Raw genomic sequence first — 18,185 nt, forward strand, 5'->3', positions numbered from 1 at the left:
GTAACATGCTTAAGACTAATTGGGTTTGAATTCTATTTAAGTTGAGGTTTTCTGTAATGCCTAACAAAGCCAATGTGGGGGATTCAGTTAAAGTCATTTTTTTGCAAGTCCATAACATGTGGAGATTCTCTTGATTGTAAAGCCAACAATTACCAGATTTTAAAATATTGCATCTAAATAAATAAATAAATAGTTTGCAGGGAATTAAAAGAAAACATACAATACTTTGGTCAGATGCAACTAATTATTTTAACAGAAACGAATATGTAATGCACAAGAGACTTTATTTATTTATCTATCTAATTATTTATTTAATTATTTAAATTTTATTGCAAGCAATACGTAACTTGTCAAAGAGGCTATAGGTATTTTTTTTAATTATTTTAAATTGTATTGTAAAGATGTTGCAGTTTATTCAGTTTTAAGATAGAGAATTCAACTTAATTGTAGGGATGCATGTATTGTTTATATATTCTAAAAAATAATAAAAAGATATTTAAAAAAATATATATACATTTGTATGTGACACTTCCTACAGGCAAATAAGTTCACAGATGACTGTATTACCTTTTATGAAACCACGTTGCATGCTGCCTCTGTCTGTCCTGCAAAACCAACACAATGATCTACATTCGAAAATGCTGTGCCTTGGTCGTTTCAACACAATGTCCCTCCTTGGTTGCCGTATGTATTGTGCCTGTATTGCCCATGCACATGCGCGGTGGCTGTCGGTCGCCACATTCCCCGCCTGAGGAGTAAAGCCAAGGTTTCTTCGTTGTAATTCAACGGAGGGGGGAAAATTCACATTACTGTACAAAAGAGGTTTTCGTACAATCGTTAAATCTGGAGACTTACCTATAAAGAGGCGAGCTGTACTGCAAAGCCGACATCCGAGGGGTGAGTAATTTCGCGTTTTATTGTTTGAATGGAAGGAATAGAAAAAATAATTCATGTGCAAAAAAAGAAATCATGCATGAATTTTGGTCCCAGCGCCGTCGATGGAATGCATTCGTGGGATTTCAACAGAAATTGAGCTTCCGATATTCCAGTAAAGATACCGTGTTAAACATTCATTTCTAAACTTTTAAGATGGAACGTACACGTAGGCTTGTTGGCCAGGGCGAGTATCTGTCTGGTCCAGACTGAGTAAGTGATGCTTTTTTTTTCGAGCCAGGCCTCGCGTCTACAATTAAATAGCACAACCATATTACATCTCAAATTGCTACTATTGCACACAAATTACTGCATCCACGGTAAAAATCAAACGGACGTTGTTTAATCATTTCTAAATGTAGCACGTAGCGTAGTCTGTACAATACACAATCGATACAATGTGAAACGTATAGCAATACAAGGACTCTACATGCTCCACTACTACTGTACTTACACTATACATAACGACCCTAGCACGTATACTGGCGATATTTACGAATGCCACAAATAGGGTAAGAAACCCATACCGACTTTTCCTTTGATCTAGCTACTCGTATTACTGGATGACAAGCAATACAATATAATCTAGAAACCAGTTTCATCGCAGCATTACGACTACATTCAATGAACGCAATTTGCTTTAAAACCAAACCAATTCATACGAAAATAATCAGCTGGAAGCGTATGTCCCCAAGTGTGGTTTATGCAGTAGCCGACGTAGTCCAATTCTGTTTCTACTAGAAAATATTTTATTTTATTATTTTAATGTATTTTATATTCTTTAAGGTTATGTTTTTTGGGAAGCGAGTACTGTGCATCCATCAGCTGGCTTGCATTGCAGGAGACCGCTTGACAGACATCAATGCCTGTCCTGTTTCATTCATACCACAGTCAGCACTGGATTCTGAATAGACACAGGTTTATTGAGGTGGTTGTTCAAGGTTTCGGCCTGATGTTGTTTTAGCATATTGTATGGGTAAATTATTTAAATGGCAAGTGTAATATATATTATACATTTCTAATCCTTGCATTAATTAACAGCCTCTGTCTAAAAGAATGATTTTTATGTAGGCTTTTAGTTGTTTTGTCATTTTGTACAGTCCTTTACTCCGCACTGGATGCACCTGCTGCTTAACACAGAAAATAAATCGTTTTGTATACGTCACGAGACCCAGAAACTTAATGCATCACACACTGCAGTCTGGTTCCAGGCTTTCATGATGCGGTTTAAATAATACATTGTGTCGTCTTTAGGTTCGAACATAAACCATTATTCACAACTTTTAAGTATTACAATATAATTTGTTATATTGTAGTATCATGCAATTTGGCGGGCTGTGAACCTGCAAAACCAGGCATTGTGTGTGCGTGTGTGTTGACTATTTAGTTTATTTACCACTAGATTTGTAAAATATTATTTTAATTTCTAGATTGTGCTGGTGGGTTGTGCTGACACCTTCCACATTAGGGAAGATATTCTGATTCACTTGTAACCATGGCAACAGAAGAGAAGAAACCTGAGACTGAAGCAAGTAAAACACAGTCTACTCCATCAGCATCTGCAAGTCAGAGCAAGGTAGGAAATGAAGCTTATAGGACGCATGTCGTATTATACCATTGTTAAACCTACATACATTTATAAACATTTTTCATAATTCAGATGCATAACAGTATAAATGAATCTACTGGCTCTTGAGCATGTGACCTGCCTTTTTGATTTAATTGAGATTACATTTTAGGAAAAGGCCCTTTTTGAAGTGTGAAGTTTTCTTTTGAATTATTTGGTAATAACAGTGGCAGAGCAATTTAAAACAACATTATTTCCCAGGCCAAGTAACAGGCATAATTAGCTGTTTGTGTTTGTTAATTTTCTGTATCTGCATTGTGAAGTTTTATCTTTAGATCCGCCATGAAATTCAAAGCAAGCCAAGGGTGTTTTCATTGGCAGCGAGTGGGTTTCCAAAAACAAAATGGGTAATATGTGCAAATACACATTTTCAGCCAATGCATATCTCTTAAAAGGGTGATGAACATTACGTTTCTAAAGGAATTTGTTGGATGTCTATATTTTGGCTTAATATTTTGACTAGTGCTGGGATGGCCTCTTCTACTTTGGATTAAAAATCTGTATTTGAGCTACTGGGATTGTGGTCGATTGTGCAATGTGTTTTATATGTTTAAAATATACTCTTATTTGTGAATGCATTGGCTTTCAGTATTTGAACATACATTTCCTCCTTACTTCTGTAGTGATTTGCAAAGTCTTTCAGAGAAGTAAAAAGGTGGTGTTTATACAGGACTCCCTTGTAGTTTCAAATGGTACGATTCACATCTATATATTAGGTGTTAACGTGACATATCAAAAGATGTAATGTAAATAAATAGTTTTATATATATATATAATCTGTGTATTGCCCAACAGTCAGCTCCTCTGAAGCCAACATACACCTTGAAGTTCACGTTAGCAGGACACACAAAAGCTGTCTCATCTGTGAAGTTCAGCCCCAGTGGAGAGTGGCTGGCAAGCTCCTGTAAGTACAAATAGATTTTCTTAAGAAATGCTTATATTCCTCGTTGTCTGGAGCGCATGACGGTGCATCTGCCATCCGTTTGCCAGAAACTGGAATGTGCTAGACGTTTAAACCTCAAAATCTGAAAAAGTCACCACCAAAAATAAAATGACAAATATTCTAATGCATTTCAGCATTTTCAAGTATTGCCTAAATGCTTGTGTACGTTTACAAAAATTATAGAGCACCTCTAATGTGTTTACAGTAAATGTTACAATTATTTCAAACCCCCGTTCATTTTACTTAGAAAGGCATCATCTCATTAGTTTGTTTATTGTGTAATGTGTAGAGAACATCATCCACTGGGTGTGTGTTTGTGTGTATGTATTTGCCTGTGAACATCTGTATCCCTAAGGAGTCTTTCTGTGCTTACAGCTGCTGATAAACTGATCAAAATATGGGGAGCATATGACGGGAAGTTTGAGAAAACAATATCTGGACACAAACTTGTACGTCAAACTTTATTTTGTGGGTTTTCTTAAGGTTTCAGCTTGGCATTTTTATTTATGCATGTGTTTTGAAATTGGATGGTCATAATTTAAAGGGAGATTTTCCTTTATAATGTGTTCTAGATCATCTACTTTTATTGCATTGTATGACGTAACAGGCATGTTTGGCTTAACTAGAAACAGAAGGTTCAAATGTGTAAATATGCCTGAACTGAAATATCTGCTTTAATTCGACAGCATTGAATGTACTGCTTCATATGGGGTTGGTTTTGTTTTTTCAGGGCATCTCTGATGTTGCCTGGTCCTCGGACTCGAACCTCCTCGTGTCTGCCTCTGATGATAAAACTCTTAAAATATGGGATGTCAGCTCGGTAAGAGAGTTTGCTGGGTTCTCATCAATTCAGCAGTCGCCAAGGTCACAGAAACCATCACTAAGATAAGGCATTTACATGCACCTTATCTCCCTAGCTGTTTACAGGCTTGACAAGATCACATTTATTCTTGTAAATTGGCATGGGAGTGTTGCACATGAAAACAGGTGGCATTGTATCCTTGTTTGTTTTGTAATGTCATAAATACAGTATTGCCTTGCTGCTAAAACTGGCTGTCTGTGCTCAAATGCATAAAGGAAGAGCCATTTAAGTCACAGGAATTTGACAGATTTTCATTTTATCGAGCAATAACCTTTGCTGGCTTTATCAGCACTGTGGCCTCACTGTAGTAGCTACTGGTGTCTGGCTGCTTTTACTGTTTCCCTTAGACCCCCCATAGAAACTGCACCATGTAACAAGACACATATGCTATCTTTTTCCTCCTTGTGCAGCTATAGGGTCAAAATGATGCTACAGTCACACTTTGTAATTACGCCTGTTAAGGTTGTGGGAAATCCAAGCCTTAAACTTATTCTGTGCATGGGGTTATAAAATAACTACCTAACCCATATGTGTTTCACAATTCTAGATGCAAGTATAATTTAGTGACACTGGAGTTAGGGGAGTTTGATTTCTAATTGAATATTTTACTGTAGTGTACTTATGTAACATTTTGGTCCCCAACAGGGTAAATGTCTGAAAACGTTGAAGGGCCACAGCAACTATGTATTCTGCTGTAACTTCAACCCTCAATCCAATCTGATTGTCTCGGGATCAGTAAGTCATTTTAAAGTTGTTTTTAATTTGTTTGCTGATTACAGTAACACACACGGCTGGGGCGATGCTTAATTTTTCACTATCGATTTATCGTTCTCCAAAAAAAGCCGATTCATCAACGTTATGAAAGGGTAACAAAAATGCAATAATACATGTGGAGCTGTGGATTACTGTGTAACACTGCAAATAACACTTTAAAATGATGTGTATTAAATTGGTTACACCAGTTTATGATACAGTAGTAATCAAATATATGATTTATTTATTTTACGTTATTTGTTGATTTGTACCAGTACAATCAGAGTAACAACCAATCAGCAGAAAAAAACAAATTAAAAAAATGTATCGCTGTCCACAGCAGTTTAGTAACAAGAGTGTTGTCTGTTGCTTATATTTGAATTGTGTTAAGGAACATGATAGTGTCCACATTTTGTTTTAATTAAGCGATGACTGGCACGTGCAGATTTTGTTTGACGTTTTGTGGAGTACCATCGCCTGAGGTCGCTTTTACGCAGAATTATGCATTCTATATATGCAGGACATTTAATAAAACACAAAACAGCAGTGCGTTTCTAAAACGCAGATGTATAAGACAACATTTCCCTTTTTCATACCTGTCCAATAATTTTGTTTATATTACGAAATAGTTTTATGCAATGCAACATGTAAAAATGGTTCCACCGCTCCCTGCATCCTCTCTTTATCCCATATAGCACTGCACACATCTCTGGTGTTGGAGCGACTCAGTAATCTGTATCCGAGCATCTTGCCTGTTGACACTGTCAGGCAATAATTTGGACAAGTAAAACACATGCTCAAAAATCATGGTTTAAAGATCATGGATGAGGCCAGCAGGGTTTTTATTGAGAACTATTACGACATCTTTCCTGCTTTTGCAAAACTTGCAGCAATTACGATACCTGTAACTTGTGTACCAGCAGAATGGAGTTTTAGCTGTCAGAGCAGAGTACAGATCAGCAAACACTCTCGTTTACGTGAGGATCATCTAAAACATGACAATTTCAACGGAAGCTCCTGAGCATTATTAAGACTTTGATTTGGAAAGCACACAAGTCATTTTCGACTTGGTTGCTAAAAGGAAAACAGAAAGCACCTTTAAACATTAAGAGACATTATTACATGTTCTACAACACTGATTTTTACGTTGTGAAGGGGGGATTTTCAAAAGAAAACGTTTCACAGTAAGCTTGTCTTTGTCTATTTCTACTACCATTATTTATACTGTGTACTGTTTTGCGTGTTAACTTCGTTAATCTGAAATAGTTACACTGGAAAATACAACTGTTTATGCAATATGTAAAAAACACAGATGTTGTGGTTGAAAACACAGATTTTGAGATGGTATGTTTTTTACAAATGCACATTTAAGGCTAGCGCGGCCTCTGTATCTCATTAAATGGTCACGCTAATTAGTTACTGGAGTATCCCAAACATTACTTTCTTTACTTTTCTTGTCTTGCTTTAGAAAATAATTGTCAAACATTGAAAGGCATTGTATCTCGGTCGATACAGTACTTGTAATTCTAGCACAACGCTCTTCACTTGCTCTGTTACTTTGAAGACTCCTGCACAGATCCAATCCCATCAGTAAACAGGGGGAGAAAGTGAGCTCAATCACATGCAGATTCAGAGAGTCAGACCTGAGGGGAGCAGAGAAGCTCTGCAGCTTAATGCAAGAAATAATTGCCGATTCCAAATTTAATAAAACATAAAAGCTTTCCTTTACACAAAAACGCTGCACAGGCTTGACTGTCGATAGTTGTCAAACGATACAATGCATCGCCTCAGCCTTAGTAACACACATTTTTTAAAAAAGAGTTTGAAATGCGATACAAGTGTGTTGGCTGCATGCATGTTATAATTGAGAAAAATGGATTTGCTCTGGGGGAAATCTGAGGATGTCAGCTTGGCTATTCCAAACCAAAGAACCTTTTGATCTGAACTAAATATGATTGATTTTTGTTTTCGTGAAAGTTCAGTATTTTTGTCTGTATTTTAAAGAGACTTTATAACATATTCACTTACTAATTGAATACTCTTTTGTTGCATGTGTGTGTTCTGGTTTGTATTCTGAAGATTATAATTGGCTTGCATTACTTATTGATCTAGCTTTGGAGGTATTTGGCACAGACTAAGCTAGGTTTGTGAACTGTTCTCCCTGCAGTTTGATGAAAGTGTGAGGATATGGGATGTCAAAACTGGGAAGTGTCTGAAGACCCTGCCTGCACACTCTGACCCAGTCTCTGCTGTGAGTCTCTCTCTGTTACTTATTCCATTTCCCCTCATAACGTATGATTTTTAAAATGTGCAACTGTGTCTGAGCACAATCCACTGTATTGAATGAGGCAGGCGTGTAAGTTGAGTTTGCTTATGCTGCATACAGATATGTATTGTGCCAGATGTTTTTCTTTGAAACATTATCCAAAACAATGAGTGGCAAAAATGCAGCTCATTTGGGCTGCTCAGTCAGTGCCTTACAAAACTTTTTTTTTTTTTTTTTTTTACTGATTTAGATTAGAAACGGAAAATAATTTGGAATTCTACAGGTTTTATTCCAAATGCACCCTGTACTTATTTTCTACTTAATTTATTTATTTTTTGGTTTGCATGGAAAATTCCATGTGTTCTTGGTCTGTTTAAAAACAGACAGTTGTCTCCATTCTCATTAATTCTAACCACAAAGCCCCCCCTTCCGTTCTACTCTCTCCATGCACTGGTTTGTGTTGATGTGTTTATGTACCATATGAATGGTAAAGAACAACCAACTGAAACAGTTTTTTTGTGACTGTCTGCATGCATACGTAGTAAACCTTTGTGGGTGTGTGTTTCTTTTAGTTTGATTTGTCAATGGCTTTGTCCAAATAGGATATAAAGTTTTATTTTTTCTGCAGGTGCATTTCAATAGAGATGGGTCATTGATTGTCTCCAGCAGTTATGACGGACTCTGGTAAGTCTCTTCATTTCAATAGCCTACTTAGTCACCTTCAATATACTTTGGGCTTCTATGAAGTGGATTTTATGTTTTATTTATTTAGTCAATAATTTCAATTCATAGAGCTCTATTTTAATGTACAGCAGAGCAGGATTTCAGGGCAGCGACATTAATAGCCACCGTGGTTTAGATCATTAAAATAAACCATGCATCATGTAAGGAGATGGGATCAATAATTCTCTGGACAACATCAATAGACATGTGTTAACCAGGTCTCTAACGTTTCTGTGTCCTTGCAGTCGAATCTGGGACACAGCGTCGGGCCAGTGTCTGAAAACGCTTATTGGTGAGTATGATAACTACCTAGTAATTACTTTGATTGGTAATGGGTCATTAACGTCCTAAAGCAGAGGTTCACAATTTTTGGTCTGGCTAATCCCCAAATTTTCATGCATCTAACTGTTCCCCATGAACCAAAATGCAACACCTCAACAAACAAGCCCTGTGCCTCGGAAATACTTAGTTGCACTTATTTCCCGGTCATTGATTTATTCTAGCATGAGAATTATTTTACGGTCTCTGCTTCAACAGAACCAAAGGCTACCTGTCACGTGTTCAAAGACTGTGAAAGGTTGGGAAGCACTAACCTAAGGAGCCAAATTGTGTGCTACAGTACTTCAACTGTAAATTAATTTTAAAGTTTTAAAAAAAAAAAACAATCTGTGTATATAAGATAAAGACTTGACATATCTTTACTCCCAGTTATATTTCTCCTTTTTAGATGATGATAACCCCCCAGTGTCATTTGTGAAATTTTCTCCTAATGGCAAATACATCCTGGCTGCAACGTTGGACAAGTAAGTCTGAGCCCCTAAACCTGAAGTGAAATTCAGGTTTTTTTAAAATGTAAAACAGACAACAAGGTATCTCAATGAATATGCTAATATTGTAATTTATTAAATGAAATACTTGAAGTTGTGACTTTGATATTTCGCTAACGTTTTCCTTTCATTTGTATGTGTTGCTGTTTGCAGTACTCTGAAGCTGTGGGACTACAGTAAAGGAAAGGTATGTTTTCTTTTGATGGTTTCAGTTTGTTGGTAGAGTTTCTGCATCAATGATCTGGAAGTGCTAAAGTAAAGTTTTGAGAATTAAAAGTAAACATCCCAGATCCACCAGACACTCCTTTTCATTTTGTTTTTCAGTGCCTGAAGACATACACTGGACACAAAAATGAGAAATATTGTATATTTGCCAATTTCTCAGTCACTGGTGGCAAGGTAAGTTGAATTGCTAGCTTGTATTTAAATTGCTGTTTTAAGTTGTTTTATAAGATTGTTGGTGGTGGGTCTTTTAGATCCTTTAAAACTAAATATAAATGGTGAGTTTAAATGGATTTGCTAAAATGTCTTTGAATATCAAATGAGCCAATTATTATACCCATAGACTTAATTGTTCTGGGTTGCACCCGATATGAAACCCCAGTTTTGAGCTGTGGCCTGCTGTTTTCTAGTGGATTGTGTCTGGTTCGGAGGACAATATGGTGTACATCTGGAATCTACAAACCAAGGAGATTGTGCAGAAACTACAGGGCCATACAGGTAAGGGACAGTCACTGGTCAGCTCATGGTCTTTGGGGGCAGGGCTCACTCCTTTCTGTACTAATTAATATAAAAATGTACCTTGCCGAAGATGCAGTAACATCCTTTTAAAATATTTGCAAAATGACTTTTGGTGGATGAGTGTCATTCATGTTTAAAATGTAGAAATAGTAAAAAAAAAAAAAAAAAAAGATACATGTAATGACAACCGTTTTGAGGTTCAGTGTCTATGATGATAAAGTAAGTTTTGATTCATGTGCTGTACTTGTCAGCAGTTGACCTGAAGGATCTCGTTATGTGCCTCTGCTGATTTCACGTGTTGGGCATTAACCTTTAACATGTGTTGCATTGTGCTTCTTTTTAGATGTCGTTATCTCAACAGCCTGTCACCCAACAGAAAACATAGTTGCATCAGCAGCTCTAGAAAACGACAAAACCATCAAACTTTGGAGGAGCGACTGCTAAGCCAGAGAGGAGTTTTTTTTTTAATTTGTATTTTATTATTTTCCCCCCCCCCCCAACAAGGACTTTATACAGCAGGAACATAATTCATGATCTGGTGCTGGCAGCAGTGTGACGGAACGAAGAAATTCAGTATGGAGGCAAACAAGTTTGAGTTGTTGAGAATGTGGACAAACTGTCTTGACTGGAGCAAACTAATCCCAAACCACATACTTTTTCATTGCCTTATTTAAAAAAGTGAATTACAACTTTTGTGTTTAATTAAAAACAAAAAAAAAAATGAAGGTAAATGCATAACTAAAGAACTATGTGTAAAAAAGTTAGCTTTAGAAGTGTAATGCTGATAGGTAACTAGAATTGGGTTTCCTATCGTTGCAGTTCAGTAACCAGTACTTTCACATCGCTTTTTCATACACGCTAATGCTGTGCCACTTACCTAGCTCTAACTCTAGTGAACAAGGGTTCTTCCACTATACCCTTATGTTTGTAGACATTTTAAAACAGTTAAAGGTGGCATTTCTGATTGATTTTTGTATCTTAATAAATACCAACACAATAAAAGGTGGACTCGCGACAGCCCCAGTAAAGTTGCAGGTTGGCAGAAATCAGTTTCTCTAAATTGTTTTGATTTGAGGAAAGGACTCAATGGGTGTCTTATGACATTGAAACATGGTGACTGGTAGAAAACATGAAAAAAAAAAAAAATTACTAAACAAAAGCGATGTACCTGTGTTGCATGTCGTCCGACAGTTTTTAATCCCTCAGGACACGGTTCCTCTAGAGAGTCCTTGGCACATTGCTAAGGCCAAACAAATCGATACGTATGCGGTAACAGGATTATTTAGCCTGTCACTCTGCACCTCCTGTTCCCAGTTTAGCAACCCTTATTGATTTTAAAATCTACTCATTTTGACAGTACTTTTACAATGCATTTATACTATAGTATGCCAAATGGTACTGGGGTTTAGCACTGTGTACTGCCAGACATGGCTGTGTGTTGTTTTTAAGAAGGAGCTGCTTTAAGGTTTAAGAGGGAGTGTTTTATTAGGTAGAGACCCTTTTTTTTTCTGGAGCTACTTTTGGATTAAGACTTGTATGTAAGCTATGTGTGTTCCATTTTGTTAAGATGAATATCGGTCATAAATAAATGAGACAAAAAAAACAAGGTTCACTATTATAATTGACAGATGTCCGAAACACTCAAATGAAGTAGAGAGATGATTCAGCCAGTGCCTTGACTTGCATTCCTTTGACATGTAACTGTTCATTTTGATACAGCTTTAATTGACACGGCTTATTAGAACTTTAAGTGCAACAGATGTTCTGCTGGTTTTGTAATTGTAAATATTTGGCAAACCTTTATGTAAAGTTGCATATTACCTTCTGATTGGATTAATTATGCACAAAATCATAATTTGCTTTTTACTGTAGGCTTTTTTCAATATTGGGTAGCTGCTTTACATGTACAAGAGTACGAAGCCTTTTTTTTCTTCTCAAATAACCGATTTTATGTAAGTTTTTAATTTTTTTTCCAGACCACATGCATTGGGTCCTTGTGGCAAGTGCAATTTTTTTTTTCTGTGGCCAGTGAGATTTAAGTTGTTTAATGTCATGCAACATAAAGTGTGCTCTCTGTCCCCATTGCAAGACAGTAAAACATGTGGCCTTTTAACAACCAAGCTCCACAGTTTCAATATAGTTTATCTGGATTCTACTGCATGTACTGGAAGTTCCTACATCTGTCTTTTTTGTTCTTCACAAGCCAATCACATACTTGTTGTTCAGCTCAAGGTGGGATGCTGACCTGCAAACCTTCATCAAATGTCAAGCGTGTAGACTGACCTTATTAATAAAAGGTACTTTTTTATTGTAGTAAAGCTTGTTTAATGCCAATGAAGAACGTCAGATCAGAAGTGCTTGCTGGTTATATTGTTTTTACACATGGCAGTGCCAGTTCTACAATCTAATTATGGATTAGTTGCCAGGATGAGTAAACGACAGACAAGCTTGCTGTTGTCTCTCGCCCCAGTCCTTCAGATGACTCTCGTACCTGTGGAAAATGAAACTGAAAATGGTCCTCTCTTATACAAGAATGATGCGTTGCTCCATGTGTTGGCCATTTTCAGTACTGTGTTTCCCATTACAGTATTCACTTTTAATGTCTGACAAAAAAATATTTTATTGTACAATAAAAGATAATGTTAAAAAAAAGTACCCCATTTCACTCTTTTTCCAGTAAAGGCAGTCTTGCAGTCCATCATTTCTCAATTGGTTTTACAAATATATATATATATATAAAAGCTCATTTTCAGAGGAACAGCAAGAAACTGCTCTGAACTATCTCTATAATACATGTGCCTTTCTGTAAATTGTTCCTTGTTAGTACATCATCGTCATTGCTATTGCTGTCCTAAAATGTCCTATTGCCTTAACCTCTTTCTCACTTTCATTCTGGCATGGTGCATTCTTGACATATTTAAGAATCAGAATTAATGTTATGTTGTCATTTTTGTATATGTTTTATTTAAAAAGACAAGAAAAAATCTTCCACAAGGCTTAAAAAATTGGATGTACTTTTAGAGGGTATGGTAGCTCTTGTTAAAACACACATGCAGAAATGCATTTGGTTCTTGGGAGCCACACTGCAGCAGGGTCGTTCTTTCAGTAGAATGATTAAGTCACTCCTTTGCAGCTGAGCTGTGCCATAAAGTGCCTACAGCCCCAGTCTCCTGTACTGTGCGATAGCTGGCTTTTTGGAACGGTGTGTTCAACTGTTGAGCTGTTAACAGTATCGTGCATATCTTTGTGAATAAAGGCCCAGAAGTACACTTCGAAATATGTTGGGGCAACTGTCACCTGAAAGACTGTTTTTAAAATCGTCTTGTAATGTCATTTCTGGAACAAAACCATGTTTTCAAAAGCATTGTCCTCTGGAGCTACTATTTTTTATCATAATGCGTTAGTGTGCCAATAGATGGACAGGACCTGCCGTCACTGGATGCTATCCACAAGTCATTCAGCATACAGAGACCTTGCATTAAAATGTACAAATTGACCACCTGCAAAACTGTCATGCCTTTGCTGTAAAAACAAATGTCATTAAGTTGTGTATTTGCCTGTATTCTTTTGATGTAATTTAGACCCCAGATGAAAGTATGCGACTACTTTTAATGACTGGTTTAAGTAGGCATCTGAACACTATTATCATGCAATGCTGATTTGTGGACAAAATCATACAGATACTAAGGATCAGTAATGCTCTCCTTTTAAAATAAAAGCATTAAAATGGGTCTAAAATCCGCAGAACCATTATCGTTCTGAACATGCTTTCTCTTAAACGTTCACGGAAATGTACAGCTGACTCCGTGTTTCAGTGCGATTTGACGCCATGCAACAAGAGAGCATCTTTGATGCGACTTAAAACAGTGACCAAATAGGATTTCAGCAAAGAAAATACTTTGGGTGCATTGTGAAAAAACAGAACAATGTAATATTGCTGTTTTTAAAGTTCTGTATCGTTGCTTATATTTCTTGCGTATGTGATGTTTATAGATGCAATATAAGAATTTTTTTTTTAACCTGAAATTTTTGTTTCATGATTTTCATGCTGGTATTGAACAATTCATACTCTGAAGCCTTTGTCGTTCCAAAATACAGTGAGGGAAAAACTGTCAAAGGATTTCAAATATCAATCGACTCTGTTAAAAGGACAGCATGAAAACCATATCTGTATCTGCTTAAATGCTTCCGATTTTCTGAATGCTCATTTTGACAATGAACCAAGGTGTAATAAAGTGTTTTTTACATGTAATGTTTGTGCTTCAATACTGCATATTGCCTATCTACCCGTAGACTGGATTTCATAAACACCATAAGAGAAAATATCGCAGAAAATTGAGCGTCACCATGGAGCTGGCACACAATGCTTTTTTAAATTTTTTTTATTCCATTTAGCTGGGACATCATCCACAATGTCATGTGTGCTGTTCGCACATTCTCTTCTAATTGTGTGCTGTAATTCAGAGAACTGGAAAGGAATAGTGATTGTTAGGTGAATATTTCCCTGTAAGGATCGTTCCATTACTAATCAATTATTTACTGGGAAATGTGACTTTGCAGTGTAAAGTTAGCTAAATATTTTTTTTAGTCTATTTTGACCTGTTCTTGGCCTTCTTAAGACCAGAGCCAAAAAAGTTAAACTGGACAGAATTGAATACCCAGCTAACTTTACACGTTAAACAATGTAAAGTTAGTTACAAATTGTGAAGCTAACCTACGGGTATGCTGTCAATTACATCAACAAATTATTTTGCTCACCAGACTTGATGCCCTGGATTTCTTCTCGCGGGGTCCCCTAAACTCTGAAACCTTGATGTGTTTAGTAACTAAAGCACAGCACTGCATTCTTACTAACCCTCTAACTGTCATAGTCCTCATTTGAGGACAGGCTACTTTAATTTCTGGAGCATTTTTAACTTGTCTCTCCCTGTTGTTAATCACAAAAGTTAAGTCTCACAGTAATGCATCAAATTCCATAAATACTTCATACAGCGCAGGTTCGCGTCTTGGCTGTGCAAAGTCTTCGCTGGGACTCTGAAGGGAGAGTTGCATTGGCTCTGGCGCTCCTGTGGGTTAGGGAGGTAATACCGGCAGGGAATGCTTCTTATCACACTACAGCGAACCCTGCTGGCCAGGCGCCCAGTGAGCTCAAGGCAGACACCTGCAGGGCTTGTCCTCCAGAGGCTGGTATCTTCGTGGCATCTGCTCTTGAGTTCCTGGGTTAATAAATATTAATACTGTAGGATAAGGTCAAACATCAAACCAAACTATTCTGCAAATATTTTTTTAATAAGATTATCATTAAGAGAAACAGAGCATCAGAGAACACCCATAAAGACAGAACTTTTTTCTTTGCTTTTTTTTCCATAAAAAAAAAAAACACTTATGACAATTCTAACGTCGATGAGATGCTGGCATTTCTTGCAGCAAATACAGAAAAATTCACCATCTGATCTCGCAGCTGTGAAAAACTGCCAGAAATGCCAAAATTCCAGGGAAGGGAAAAGGGGAGACTTCCCAAACCTCCTGATCCCCTCCTACCTCCCCTTGTTCTGAAACTATTCTTTTTCAAATCAACATTTACACAAATAATGTATACAACAGTCCACAGAAGGAAAGAAAAGAAACATTCAGAATATAGGCAAGGGATAAAATTACATTTGTACAAAAATAGATTTAATTTTTTTTGTTTTGTTTTGTTTTCACTAGGTTGCCACGGCTAAGGCATTTACTACATGCCATATTAGACTAAATCTACCTCGCCTCTTCTAACCGTGGGGCATCTGAAAATAGATGCACAAGCTCCTAGCAACAGGTATTAGATACCTAGCTCTGTTTTGTCACTTCCATAGGTTTACATTTAATGCAGATGATGATAAAAGTGGCATTTTCAGAAAGTGCCTCTGTGTCAATTCGGGTTTGGTTTTGTGGGTCAGGAATTCATAGAGTAGTTTGGAAGTCACTAGGTACACAACAGAACTCATTGAGTATGCACTGAAAAAAGCATGTGGTACATAAACATATACAAGCCATCTTAAAAGAGGCACTTCCTGCATAGTCTTACGGATAGCGTAAAGGTAACTTACAAGGTTAAGATCTTTTCAGAGTAGTTAGTAAAAGCTGGCCAGTTAAATGGCTGGCAGGCTTGTCTGACACGCCAGATTCCTATTGGATTTCATTGTAAAGTTGGGAAGCGGTGGGGGGGGGATAGCTGTATTGTTGATTGATCAGCAGTCCATACTTCTAGTCATATTTTCAATTGCATATCTCTATCCCTCTTTTCTAGATAAAACCAGTATAATTAAATATACACACATAATTTACATATAGACAAAATATAGCTTTATGGTACATATAACGCATTTGTTTTTCATTTGAACACAAATGACACCTGTCTGACCCGTGAAAGTGTGATTCTTTATCCGTTTAGTTACTCAAATTCGTTTCTTGCGAGGCAGAATTAACCCTACATTTCATAGCAACCAACACCTTGCCATCTGCTTTACTGCTGGAAAGTACCAGTGCTTTCCTAATAATGTATCCGGCATCATTTTAAATTGCTAAATTTAGCAATACCCTGGTCACTATTTTGCTTGCTGACTTTTCTTTTACAACTTCTGTCTCATTCTAAATCAAAGGAACACTTATCGACACCAATGGCAAATTTCCACTGCGGGCCGGAGACTTTAAATGTGTAGTTTTGTTGCCTTGTCGGCTTCTTATCCAGCGCACGCTTTCCTGCTACGTGATGACGTAGTTCCTTTGTGACCAGGTCTGGACACATCGGGTAAGATATAGCAAACCAGGCCAGAAAAAGTGGCCGTGGCTGGCCAGGGCTGATGTGGCCAGCAGTGCAAACACCCTTTTTTGTGGCCAGCAGTGCCAACACCCTTTTTTAGAAATACGGTATAAGACTGGGCCTAACGGTTTAAGAAAAGCCAAGCCTTATTTTAAACTCCCAGTATCCAAAAGGCTCCAAGCACGGTAAGCTATTTTAAGATTGTAACATTATGTTTTAGGTGTGCACAGACCATGCAGAAACTCTCCTAGTGCATTTTGTAATGACTGTTTTAAAATACATTTTTACTTTGGCCACTTTTCAGTTTTCTTTTTATCCATATGTTTTGGGAAGATGGCCTTTTGCTGCCTGAATACCTGCAGAAACAGTAGCAAGATTGTAGTTCTATTTTCCTACCACAAGAGGGCAGCCAAAGCTAGTTTATAGCTCCAAGAAAGGCCTGCCATTAATTCTCACCCAGAATAAGCACCCTTAACTTGAAGTTGTTGTTGAGCAGCAGTTTCACATGTAAGACTAATATTGAGGTCTGATTAATGGGTAAAATTAACCTGGCCCCCGCCCTGCCCGATTCATTCAGACTAACATTACAATCAGTATTAATGTCTGAAAATGAAACCTTGTTTCAGTACAATAAACTACCAGCTGGTACATAATATCAAGTGGCTGTTGGCTTGGTGGGCTTGATTTTACCCATATGGGGAAAGGAGTGCCTGCCACCCCCATTACCCAAGGAAAGCCCTACTCCAGAAACCTGCAATAAAATGAGTGATCCAAACGTGACTATTAACCAGAAAGCAGGGAGCAAGTTAAGTGCCAAGTACAAGAAGGGGTTTGTCGTAAGAAGAGATTCATTGCAAAGAGGCAGAAAATAGCTTTTTCAAAAGGCTGTTGTATACCTTCAATACTGTATCTTACCGCAATTAAAGACTGCCAACCTGGCTGATACGGCATATCTTTATATGTTTTGTTTTCAATTTCTTTCATAGTTCCTCTGTCCTTCTTTTTCTGTCCATTTTCTTTTGCTTCCTCTCTCTCTCTATATATATATTTATATATAATATATAAAACAGATTCATACACTATGAAATGGACTCCTTATACACACACAAAAGAAACTGACGAGGCAAAAGACATTAAAATAAGGATGGGCCAACTTTCTATCGGGTCATGAATCAGTCTCTCTCTCTCTCTCTGATGGAGGGACGGTGGGCGGGATCCCAGGGGGGCCGTGTTGTTTGCTTGTTTAGGTCATTTGGTGTGGTGCCTCCAGCATCTCCATGAGAAAGGTGTCGATGGGCGTGTCTCCTATTAGCTTGAAGAAGAAGAGGTGCTCCAGACATTTCAACCCGATGGAGCGCAAGGCCGGCAGGCGCAGTAACAGTTTGGCAAACCTGGTGGAAAAGACAACGAGAGCGGGTAAGAACCGCGCGGCAAACCGAGGGATCAACTCTGGAGCGCTGCAGTTATAAAATCCTTTCTGACCATCAGAAATCAGTTTCTAAACCTAGGCCAGGGAGATTTTTCTCTGCCATGATGAGAAGTGTATTCATGGGGGTGTAACTTTATCACCAGAGGAAAATCCCGTTATAATATACAGTATTTTCAGCAGTGTCTCATTCACATCAGTACCAATTTGTCTGCTCTTATCCTCTCCTTAGGTTTGGTTGGTTCAACCTCTCCAGGTATTAAAGCTCCCTCTCCTCCAGATATC

General features: G+C 37.5%; 2 protein-coding genes across 4 annotated transcripts in view; one reads left to right on the forward strand and one right to left on the reverse strand.

Moving 5' to 3' along the window:
• The first annotated feature begins 690 nt into the window (after nt 1–690).
• On the forward strand, nt 691–13,927 carry LOC117422724 (WD repeat-containing protein 5). Its single transcript, XM_034037997.3, has 14 exons — nt 691–897; nt 2,364–2,509; nt 3,356–3,464; nt 3,879–3,952; nt 4,234–4,323; nt 5,011–5,100; nt 7,286–7,369; nt 8,013–8,068; nt 8,353–8,399; nt 8,835–8,910; nt 9,088–9,121; nt 9,259–9,333; nt 9,567–9,654; nt 10,019–13,927. Exons 2-14 carry the CDS (start codon nt 2,429–2,431, stop codon nt 10,117–10,119), a joined length of 1,005 nt encoding a protein of 334 aa, XP_033893888.1. The 5' UTR covers nt 691–897; nt 2,364–2,428; the 3' UTR covers nt 10,120–13,927.
• Nucleotides 13,928–14,943: 1,016 nt separating this feature from the next.
• Nucleotides 14,944–18,185, reverse strand: part of LOC117422170 (retinoic acid receptor RXR-alpha-A) — a 116,863-nt gene continuing 113,621 nt past the window's right edge. For all 3 annotated transcript variants that reach the window (XM_058986984.1, XM_034927538.2, XM_034927537.2), the window contains one exon: nt 14,944–17,865. In XM_058986984.1, coding sequence (XP_058842967.1) covers nt 17,718–17,865 — 148 coding nt within the window. In that variant the 3' untranslated portion in view covers nt 14,944–17,717. The remainder of the gene's footprint in view (nt 17,866–18,185) is intronic.

Source organism: Acipenser ruthenus, chromosome 15 (assembly GCF_902713425.1).
Source record: "Acipenser ruthenus chromosome 15, fAciRut3.2 maternal haplotype, whole genome shotgun sequence".
Classification (NCBI taxonomy): Eukaryota; Metazoa; Chordata; class Actinopteri; order Acipenseriformes; family Acipenseridae; genus Acipenser; species Acipenser ruthenus.